This window comes from Anopheles arabiensis, chromosome 3, assembly GCF_016920715.1.
Source record: "Anopheles arabiensis isolate DONGOLA chromosome 3, AaraD3, whole genome shotgun sequence".
In the NCBI taxonomy this organism is placed as follows: domain Eukaryota; kingdom Metazoa; phylum Arthropoda; class Insecta; order Diptera; family Culicidae; genus Anopheles; species Anopheles arabiensis.
The window spans coordinates 10,737,501-10,749,267 of record NC_053518.1 but is presented as its reverse complement, the minus strand read 5'-3'; the positions used below and the strand labels follow the sequence as shown (position 1 = coordinate 10,749,267).

The 11,767-nt window shown below is 46.1% G+C and overlaps 1 protein-coding gene across 2 annotated transcripts; it reads right to left on the bottom strand.

The window, feature by feature from the left end:
• Positions 1 to 5,385: 5,385 nt before the first annotated feature.
• Positions 5,386 to 8,252, bottom strand: LOC120905068 (spidroin-2-like). 2 transcript variants are annotated; one of them, XM_040315737.1, is made up of 2 exons: positions 8,126 to 8,252; positions 5,386 to 7,666 (listed from the first exon to the last, which is right to left on the bottom strand). In XM_040315737.1, the coding sequence occupies exon 2, from the start codon at positions 7,097 to 7,099 to the stop codon at positions 5,750 to 5,752; it is 1,350 nt and encodes a 449-aa protein (XP_040171671.1). In that variant the 5' UTR covers positions 7,100 to 7,666; positions 8,126 to 8,252; the 3' UTR covers positions 5,386 to 5,749. The 2 variants fall into 2 exon arrangements, with proteins under 2 accessions (XP_040171671.1, XP_040171672.1); XM_040315738.1 differs by lacking the exon at positions 8,126 to 8,252 and adding an exon at positions 7,754 to 7,863.
• Positions 8,253 to 11,767: the final 3,515 nt, after the last annotated feature.

Below are 11,767 nucleotides of genomic sequence, written 5' to 3'. Positions count from 1 at the left end.
GTACAGAATACACCAATATTCAATTTTTGAATTTTTGCAAAGAAAAGGGGATACAAATCGAGTTTACAGTTCCTTATACGCCGGAACAAAACGGTGTTAGTGAGCGGAAAAACAGAACTCTCGTAGAAATGGCTCGTGCAATGATGAAGGATTCTAATGTGAACAAAAAGGCTTTGGGGGCCAGCAATCCAAACAGCCGCTTACTTAACCAATCGATGTCCTGCGAAGGCTTTAGCTTCCAATTTGACACCATATGAAATTTGGAACAAGGAAAAACCAAACGTTGACAAACTTAGAGTTTTTGGTGTAAATGTTTACGTGCATGTTCCAAAGGAACAACGACAAAAACTCGACTTCAAATCATGGGAAGGTGTGTTCATTGGTTATGCTACAAATGGGTATCGGATTTGGGATCCGAAAAGAAATCGATGTGTTATTGCGCGAGATGTGATTTTCGTCGAAGAAAAGAATAGTATGAACATGCGTGATAGTGATTTTTCCATAAATGAAGAAATTTATATTCCTGGTGGTTCAGTGCCAAATAATATTGGCTCAAGTGAACAGGTAGAAAATGATAGTGAAAGTGTGCATGGCATTGAAAACGATGAATCGTTTGACAGTTGCTTGGATCAAACAATTCGTGAAATTAATGACTTGGACCAAGCAACAAATTCTCGTCCAGTTAGAGAACGTGTGGCGCCATCGTGGCATGAAGATTATGATCTAAGTGGTTTTGCGTTAAATGCCTCACATTTTGTGGATAATCTACCATGTAGCATTGCGGAAATGAAGAAACGAGAAGATTGGCCAAAGTGGAAAATAGCAGTGGACGAAGAAATGGATGCTTTGAGGCGAAACCATACTTGGGATTTGGTGGAACTCCCAGAAGGACGGGTTCCAATATCGTGTAAATGGATCTTTAAAATAAAACAAACAGACGATGGTTCTGAAGATCACTATAAGGCAAGATTGGTGGCGAGGGGTTTTAGCCAACGACAAGGTTTTGATTATTTTGAAACATATTCACCCACTGCTAGACTTGACACTTTGCGAACGATCTTAGCAGTGGCAAATCAGAAGGGTATGTTAATCCAACAAATGGATGTAAAGAGTGCTTTCTTAAACGGAACAATTAGTGAAGAGATTTACATGACACAACCCGAAGGGTTTGAAACAGGGAATAATCTTGTATGTCGTCTGAACAAGTCTTTATATGGACTTAAACAGGCGTCAAGAGCATGGAATTTGCGATTCCATATGTTTGTGGAAAAACTAGGATTTAAAAGAAGTATAAGTGACAAGTGTTTGTATGTGCGTGAATCTGGAGAAAACCAGCTATTTTTATTAATCTATGTGGACGATGTGCTTTTGATTGGACAAAAAATGCCGTTAATTACGATAGTGAAACAATGCTTATCAAAGGAATTTGAAATGAAGGATATTGGTGAAGTGAAGTGTTTTCTCGGTTTGACAATCAAAAGAAAACCAGAACAACGTGTTCTTCATATAAGCCAACAATCATTTTTCGAAAAATTACTGCAACGATTTAACATGAAGGATTGTAAACCAGTGTCAACTCCGATTGAGAATCGTTTGCAACTGCAAAAGGGTGAAGAATGCAATCGTGTGAATAAGCCATATCGAGAACTAATTGGATGCTTAATGTATGCAACTTTGACAACTAGGCCGGACTTGTGTGCAGCAGTGAATTATTTCAGCCAATTTCAAAGTTGCCCCACAGACCAGCATTGGTACCATCTAAAACGAGTATTGCGCTACGTGCGTGGTACCTTGGACTTTGGTTTACACTTCGAAGGTAATGACAATCTACCAGCTATCGAAGCATATTCGGACGCTGATTGGGGAAACAATGCGATCGATCGACGTTCGCTGACTGGCTATGTTTTCAAAGTTTATGGTAGTACGGTGAGTTGGTCAACAAAGAAACAAACAACAATTTCATTATCTTCAACAGAAGCAGAACTTATAGCATTGTGCATGGCGGCATGCCATGGCATTTGGCTAGTACGACTGCTGGAGGATCTTGACATCAAACTGGATTATCCTGTAGTGTACCATGAAGACAACCAATCGGCGATTCGAGTCATGGGAGAGGAAAAGGAAACCAGCCGGCTAAAGCACATAGACATCAAGTTTCGCTTTGTGCAAGATCTCATCCAACGGGGAATCATCAAACTGAAGTATATACCGACAACTGAACAAGTGGCGGATATTATGACGAAGGGTTTACCTGTAAAGCCGTTTGTTCTACATCGCATGGGTTTGGGATTAAGTGTTTTCAGAAATTGAGGGAGAGTGTTGGAATTATCAATTTCCTGTATATATATAAATAGAACTCAAATATAATTAAGTCAGTCTTGATCTGAGCTCCAAACGGAACAGACGTGTCTCTCCTTTAATTTCAATAAATAAAGCTATAACATTTTATTGAATTGGTATTTTTTTAAGAAAAAGATTTTCCATTTTCCAATTGTATGCTTTTTAGTTGAACTCAATTATATATCGAACGTTTTATTAAAACGTATTTTATCTAAAAATAAAACGTTTAAATAAAACAAAAAAGCATTTCGTTGTACTTTTTAAAAGATTTGCAAAAAATTGGCCCATCGAGCAACCAAAGAATGATAAAAACTCCATAAAATAGAACAATATTATTTCTACTAAATAACTAAAAGGCCATTTTGTCACAAATTTTTAAACAAGAATCTAAAATATAACAAAATTTGAAAAAATACCATTTTTCTCTTTATACGACAAGGTGAATAATTTTCCTAGTAATTAAGTAGGATCAGTAGGTGCCAAAAATCTTAAACGACTCCAACCCGCACCGGCATCATCAGTCAGTTCGGGTCGGTATCGCTTGCGCTTTCTTGCACCTATCGGAATCACTGAACCTACCTACCTACCTATTGCGGAACCTACTTTGGCATTTGGAGTCACTTATGCTTTGATGCTTATAGATTTGATTCTGACTCCGATCTAGCGAACCTATGCATCAGTATCGATTCCAATAGACTCTCCGCACTCGAATCCAAGTACCGTTACAGGAATCGTCTGACCCACCGCTACCACTCTTCATTGCACTGGTTCAAGGACGGTGTGGTAGGGGTACGTGATCCGTTTACGTGGAGGGGATTTCTTCACTCGAACGATCGATAACCGCCCGTACACGGAAGATGTGTTTACGCTGAAGGTAACTGCTTCGTGCTTACATTTCCATATTCGTAATGGGCTCTTCAGGTAAGGCCGTCTAGCAAATATGTACCGGTAGTGTGTTAGGGCGACCACACTTGTAGGCGAAAGCTTACACACAAAGCCCGCCCGCATTTGGAGGTGTCACAAAAGCGCGTAACGATGACGTCAGAGTTACACGTCGTTGTTTTGCTGGCGCGCTCGTGATGATTCATAGCCTAGGTGGATGATTCAAAGGTGTAGTACGAACGATGCAATACTACCCTTCCCTTGGTTCATCCGTTCATTTGATCGAGCAGCTGTGACGTAAATTGACGGCATCAAAACAGCGCGATCAAGCTGAACAGAATGCGCACGTTAGGAACCTGATGCGTACGGACAACAAATCTTTTCTTGTACCAGGAAAGATCCTCCAAATGGGAGTTCGGTTGGAGTTCGCTAACGAGCTGGACTTTGAGTGTTGGGGGTTGCAAAACAGCATCTATCGCGCTTACACGATCACGTGCCCCTGCCATGTTTTGCACTCATTGTATCACAGGCGACAGTTCACAATTGGAAAATTGCTTTCACTTCGTCACCGCGTTGCAAATCCCCGTTCGAGTGGGGCTCGACTCGCCAATCTCGAAATAGAACTTCTATTTCACAACATTCTGAAAGCTTCGAATATTCATGACGTCACAGAGGAAACCGGCATTCGTGAGCTTTCCGTGGCGCTACACTAAGAACAAAGAAAGCGGGCCAGTTGAGTGAACCGGTGGACTTGTTGTTGAGGAGTTGGATTTGACGCCTGTAATTTACCCCAATTTCAACATTGACCCCCAAGGATTAGCTCTATCGCGAATCGGAAACGACGATTGCGTGCACGCCAGCCAGCCACCTCATAGAGGGTGGTCTCCGTCCATCACAGGAATAACTGGGCATAGCTATACCTAATGTCCACTAGCACCGACACCCGAAGAAAGTGTTCGATCCGTCCACGAGCTCGTTCGAGTAATCGGTTTGTTGCGTGTCAGCGTGCGGTTGGATCGAAGCAGGCGTTTCAAGCGCCTAGAACAGTTTCAAGCGCCACGTGTTGTTTAGTAGCGCGAGAAGGTTTTGCGCGAGAAAAAGAGAGTGCGCGCCAACAAAGGGCGCTTGTTTTTCGCGAAACAACTTTACGATTGTTAACATTTATGTTTCTCAACCACAAGGTGAGCGGCGATAAATCAAAGGAGGAAATTATTTTCAAATTGCAATTTCGATCGTATCGGGAAGATTTGCTGATCATTAAAGAGCGGGGTTGAATTGGAACATTGCGAGTCCGCCGACCGTGACTTGCGTTGAGTGATTGAGTGTTTCATTTTTTGTTTGCAAATTGAATTTTTACGTGATATTACACTTATATGGCCACAGTGGACAGTGGTATACACAAAAAGCACGACGCAAATCACGTTGGCACACTACCGGCTTACGCTTTGTTAAATAAGTGCACTGATGACTCGAACGGCCCGGGTAACTGTTTGATCATCTGACGCGCTGTATTCCTACCCCATTACCATAGCCATGTGAATCAACAGTTCCACTAGAATGGAGAAAAACCCCCCCCGCTCCAAAAGTCGGTCGGTGTTTGCGATTGTGCAATAAACAAATGGCTCTATCTACAGTGTCCGCCCTTCAATAGCGCGTCATCGTGCTCAATCGATCGACGAGCCGGAGTGTAGCCGGCCGATATACGTTTTAATGCAAAAATGTAAAATTTAGCATTCCACACCCCTTCCCTCTTGGGAAAAGCTGGTGCTTTAACGGTGCGGCCCGTGCTGCAAACAATGGAAATGATCGCCATGAGGCCTCACTGCTGCTGGAATGTGCTAATGTGCTATTCGGATGGACCATGTATTTGTTATAACCTTACTAGTTTTGAGGTGGAATGCGACAACCCACGGCGTGTAGTGCGTTATCGGTCTGCTGTCTTAATTACATTTATCTGCGAAAACGTGAAAAATCCTAGGCAAGCTTGTCTTGCGTAAACAAACTGTTGTGGTGTGTTGTTGGTTCCTTGTTTTGAGTTTTTGCATAATACATACTATTACATTGCTTGCACCTTGCTTTTGGACAACGTTATACGTTGTACTTCCTCATGTTTCTCACTATTTTTCAAATTAATTACTCCAACAGGCCCACAAAAAAGAGATGAATTTTTCGTTTAACCTTATTTATTACACATATCGTTGTTTCGTTTCTTTAAAAATTCAAACATTGAACATTCGTTTACTCGTTTACCTCGGCTCCCTGCTCCGGCAGACTCTACCTTAACCGGACTAACCGTACTAAAACATATTACAACGCAAACGGGCAAAGAAAAAAACAACAGAGCAAAAAACAATACTCGCATCGGTCATCGACGCACCGCCCGGTAAAAGGGAAAACTACAAAAAAGTAGTGGCACAGTAACACAACTCTCCAACTCGTTCCCCAACTCCCTTTACAACCCCTGACAGGTGTTTTTCCCCCGATATTTACAATAGACGCTGCTGGGTGCGCGTTGCCCTCTGGTGGCTTAAAAGCGAAGATACTTCACAACGAACGGCAACAGCCCGAGCATCATCGCAATGGAGGACGGCAGGCGAACGATCTCGGCCGCTCCACCCTTCGCCGGTTCGGCCATCGAGGCGGACAGGTCGGGCTGGACGTTGAGGGACGAGTGCCGCACCTCCACGTCCGATCCGGATGCATTCGGTGTACCGTCGGCCGGGGTGGCAGGAGCTGAATCCGGCATTGGGGCTAGCGGGGCCATACCGAGCGGGTTCTCCGATGAGCTGGTTTCGAGGGTTGTGGTGGTGGCCGTAGTTTCACCTTCTGCCGCTGGTGTCGTTGCTAATGGTGTGGCTTCCGTTGGGATCGGTGCGAGTGGAGCATCTCCATTGGGGTTGACCGGAAGAGGAGCCAGTGGAGCATCACCGTTCGGGTTCGCCAGTGGAGCAGGTGTCTCTGCAGGGGCTGCAGCAGCAGCAGGAGTTGCCGTCGCTGCCGTCGTTGCCGCTGGCTCTTCCTTCGCGTCCTTCGGCTTCAGTGCGTCGTACAGTGCCGCACCGCCAATACCCGCAGCAAGACCTGCTGCACCTGCTCCCAGTACCGTGCCGATTCCACTGCCCCCACTGGACTGCGGCTGCTCGTAATGGTGCACCACCGTCTGTCCCGGTTGTCCCTGGTAGTGTCCCTGATCGTAATGTCCCCCGGGGACGTACGACGGTTGATGGGGGAAACCACCCGGCTGCTGCTGTGGCACGTATCCTCCCTGCGGTTGATATCCGGGTGCGGGGAATCCACCGCCTGGATGCTGTACCGGTGCGCCCGGGAATCCTTGCGGCTGCTGGACCGGGTAGGCCGGGTATGCACCGGGCGGAGAGTGTGCCAAACCACTGCCAAATCCACCCCCGGTTGCATTATGACCATGCGAACGGTACACATTGCTTGCCACCAGTCCCGTGCCGGCTGCACCGGCCGCTGCAGCTCCGGGGTAAACGCCTCCCGACGCTCCCGGTGCCCCCTGGGGAACCTGCCAGCCGTACGAAGGTTGTCCACCACCACCACCATGTGGTGCCCCCACTGGCGACTGCGGGTGTCCACCGGCGACCGGTGCGGAGGAGTAGACGGGCGCGACCGGTTTCGCTGCCGACGCGGGGGCCGCATGGCTCGGCGAGTAGCTCAGCTTGGCAATGTCCGCGTTCGCGTAACCCCGGTGGCCGGTCGGTTTGGTGACGCGCGACAGGGCCACCTTGCGGCCGAGGGCCGCCTGCGGTAGGGCGAGCAGTGCACAGAGGCAGATCGCCAGCAGCTGCCTATTTTTAGGCGAAAGTGAGCGCCTCGTCCGCCTTCCGATGGGTCGTGGGGGCTCCTCGACTAGCATGGTGGTTTTGTTTAACACGAACAACGAACCACTAGCACAGGCAAACACAAAAACACTTATCGGACACCGAGAAAGGGTGTTAGGTGGTGCTTGATCGGCGTACCAACGGCTAATAATATCGTTTGTTGACGGTCACGGGTATCGAGGCCCCTTCGAACAGCGGCTTGTTATCGAACAGCTAGCAATTAGCTTGTGGTGGAGGGGGCTTTTGGGGGTGAAATTTACATACAATCCCGGGAACAAAAACCCCTCTGCTCGCTCTCTCGGTACGGGATGTTGAGGTGAAGCTTCTCCAAAGCTTTTCACCCTGCAATAGCGCGTAATTCACACTGGTATCTCTTGCTGTCCCTCCCGTAAGCACCACCTTCACACGTACAAATACACGCGCACACTTTGATCACAAGGTTAATCCCGTGGATGCTACTTGGCGACGACCGGCAGGGCTTCCCATCCGGTGAACGATCTTCGCCCGACTGGCCGTGCTGTTATCCGGAGGCTGCGATGTCGTTGGACGTTGTTATCTGTCCGTCGTGTTGGTTTATTCCGCTCGCCTCACAGGTGTAGGTGCTAAAACGATACAAAAAGAATGCAATGAAAACACGAGCAAGCAAACAATTGAAGGGGGGACGAGAGCCACATGATGGATATATGTACATCGCCAATGTGGGAATGTGTTTGGTACGCCGTCGCCGCGCACTTCAGGTGATAATGAGTGGATGCGAGAGCGGCTCACGTGAAGCCGTTTTCACCGCCGAGTCCGAACATTTGCATTCGATTGTAGAAGCGTTTTTCGTACAAGTGTCTGTGTGCTCTCTCTCCCTATCTATCTAACGAGTGTCTATCTATCTACACAAATGTCGATGGTACGCGATGTGGTTCTGTGGTTTAGCCTTCGTCCAAAATCGGCACAACAAACTCACAGAGCTTTGTGCGATAAGAGCACATGCAACTGGCTTAAAACCCGGCGGATTTACGATGGACACTGTCACTGATCCGACTGTACCGAGCGCTGCTGTTATCTCTTACCTTGTGGAAAATGTTACTACTGCTGCTGCTGCTGCTGCTGCTCCGGAGGTAAGTCTACACCTTTAAAGCGCGTGCGAGTGATTGTGCTGGTCGGTCGTTCGGTAGCGGCTACGGAGCCTCCGATGGAAGCGTCGCCTGCTTTGATATCCAATACTCACCACCACCATCACCACCAGCACAATCACAATCCAAGTGACTGGTTAATTGGACCAACACATTCCCACTCCCGGAGCCTTACCACAAAGCAGCAGGGCCCGTTGCTTTCGGCGGGAACTATACATACCACTGGTGAGAAAGCGAGAGAGAGAGAGAGAGAGAGAGAGAGAGAGTCCTCATGCCACACATGCCCTGCTGCCGACCATATTTTAAGACCCACCTGGAGGGTCCTTTCTTGGTGTAGGGCAATTCGTAGGATGAGGCTTTTTTCTTGGTGTGCGTGTGCCTAACGACCAGGTGGTGGTACCATGAGGTCCTTCAAAGGACATTAGCGAACGAACGCGCGAGCAAAGCGAAGGAGAAGATTGCGAAACAAAGCGGAAAGACAGAGAGAGAGAAAGAGAGACAAAGAGAAGGAGAAAAGCAATAAAACCTTTTGTGGTGGGCTCGGTCTTAACGGTAAAAATAGAAGTTCTCGATTTGTTCCATCAACAAATCGTAAATAAGTAATTTAACAATGTATAGAGTACAGTAAGGTGCTATTAAGCCATAATTTCCTTACCAAAACTTACTTAAGAAAGTACGGAGAAAATTATACTTTCTGGATGATATTTTTCCTAGAAAACACCTTATCCAGGCAATTGTGACGACCCCGTCCCTTGGTTAACCTTGAAACTTCTATTTGCTCAGATCTACTTCCACTCTAATGCATTGTACTGCTGCTCTACACCTTGTGAATCACGGCGACCATTTCCACACCTTTCCCTGTTCGAGGTTCGAGTTAATGCGATGACGCTGACGCTTCTGATACGCCATTAGCGTAATTTATCCAGCAGTTGGAAATAATTTTCCACCGGGACGCTTTTGCAATTGTCATTTAACGACATCCAATCGCCTACCCCCCCTCCGAAGGAAGGAAATGACTGATCACATGGGATTGATCTTGAACAGCCATTAGAACGTCGGCGATGAGGTCTTCCGAGGCCCTCCCTCATCAGCACATTCCAAAGGGTGGCAGGAAAAGGGTTCGATTGATTATTGAATATAGGAAGGGGATCAGGGCTAAACGTCTGTAGTGTGGGCTTAGAACTGGAATAGTTGTATAAGTAGTTTGTAATGATTGGATTTGTAATCGGGACCGAATGACAATTTGCTGTGGCCGGGTCTCCAAGCTTCGGGTGGGAGTGTCTTGTGCGATACTTAATCGGCAGGTTTACGTCATCCCAAAAAGGAAGACGCTATTGAGGCAGCGAAGCTTGAACGGGTTTTGGTTTTTGTAGCGGTTTCGGAAGGGGCATTGTCGTTACTTAACAATGTGATTGCAGAAAGGGTATGCCTTACTTACCTAGCATATCGAGGGTTTTTGTTGGTACGGAATCGGTCAGCGAAGGAATGTACCGGCCTTACGCATGTTATTATCATGATGTTTGGCGGTTTTTTCTTCTCCTAAATGTTTTTGATAACTCAAGTCCCATATGGTCCGAACCGCCCATCTTACTATAACATACTATAGATAAACCATAATCCAGACAAGCTCATTAATGGCTAAGGCCTACACTGAGCATGCCTGTTACACCATACAATTAGAGGAAGTTTACGATAACTTTAGTTAGTTAGTTAGTTAGTTTAGTTTATGATAACTTTGGAACATTACAACTTGGTCCTCCCTAATCCCCCTTAATGGCTAGTTCGTTGTGATATATTTTACCAGCTAAGGCAGTTGATCGTATAAGCAGTTAACGTCTGTTCATAACCCTCTGGATCAGTGGCGAGTTTACAGTGTCGGGGGCCCTAAGCAGTAGGAATAGTGTGGGGGTGGGGTGGAGGAGTTATTGCTCAGGGTTCGTCTAGCATGGGGCCCCAACGTCCATCACCCACGGGGCCCTCCTTGCTAATACAGTGTCATATTATATCAACTATTATGGATGCTGGACTAAACATACACGGGGCTCATCATCGACGGGGCAATCACTCACTTTGCTTACCGTTAAAATCGCCACTGCTCTGGATGGATGGATCATTACCTTCACTAAAAAGTTATTTTCAAAACAAACAAAAAATGCATTGTTCATTCCAATGCGTAGGCTTCTATTATTTCTAGGAATATTATTTCTTTGACAAATAAGCTCATCTAGAATACCTTTTTAATTTTTTGTAATTTTAGAAAAAATATTTTTTTATTTATTTAAATATCATTTGAAACTAAATGACGAGCTATGTGCTACAATTTTTCCCACTATGCCGCAGCGAGTAGCTGTAGCGCGGATTGCATACCTTAGGCGCGCGGTGTTGACGCACGGCAGGGTTACTATCGATGATACAAATATGAATGGTGACCCAAATAAAAATATTTAAAAAATAAGTATAATAAACAGAGGTTTAAATGAAAGGAGAAAATCAATTGCCATTTTTTAATCATTGAGAACACTTAACTTTTACTAAATATTATCAAGGAAAATGAATAAATATGATTCACCTATTTTTTTAAGCGATTTCCATATCAATAATACATCATTTATCGCCACTTTAAATTTTTTTTTAAATGAAATGCCACCATTATAAGTACAATTTTAAATGAACAAGAATTGAAAACACACTCTTTGTAGGTTATATTAATTCACATACTTTTATTCACTACACTAGCCCTTGAAAAATGAGCCCGATTTCGAAACGAGCCAACGCAGTGGATCCAATTCCGGTACGTTCGATTTGCCGGTCAGTTGCAGCGACGGCACAACAGTTCCACCCGTTCCGTTTGCCACTGCAACGCAATCGGAAGTCGGTGCTGCATGTGCAATGCTCCAAAACACGCCCACTGCTCCACTGCCACCGTTGCTGCTAAAGGCAGCGAAGCACAGCAGCATGCACAGTACCACCGGCCAGGAGAATCGAGCCGCCGCACCTCGTGTGTACCGCATCGTGCGACCGATTAATTGCTACTGAAGCATCGCTACGTGTGACGATGAGTTGATTTTAATGTTTATTTGTTTGGCCATTTCTTGGGCGATAAGAGCGTTCGCTCTACAATGACTAGACGTAGTTTTGTGGTGGTATACACTGATCGTATAAGGACGGTAAAGACAGTAAACAGACAGGGCGACTGTGCTCTGCAGCTCATCCCTCGAGCCGTGCGATGGCACCCAATGGGGAGGCTATCAGGAGAGCAAGCAGAGTAAAGCCCACACTGGAACACGCACGAACGCCACTCCCATTCAGATTGCGATGGTGGAAGACAATTTTGAATTCTTTCAGCTTCTTATCACCACTGGACGGCATCGATGCACCACCGTCAATGGCAGGGCCCGGGTGTTCCTGCGAGCTTTCATCCGTATCAATGTTGTACTGCTGGCCAAACTCTGGCTGCAGTGGAACGAATTCACTGTTCGGATCATCCCCAAGCAGCATCAGATCGACGGGATCGAGATAATCTTTCAGCTCCTCGATGTATGGTTCCGCCCGCTCGCGAGTATGTCGTTTCAATCGACT

Excerpts from the sequence above, each read along its gene's own strand:
- LOC120905068 (XM_040315737.1), bottom strand. The coding sequence starts at position 7,099 with ATGCTAGTCGAGGAGCCCCCACGACCCATCGGAAGGCGGACGAGGCGC.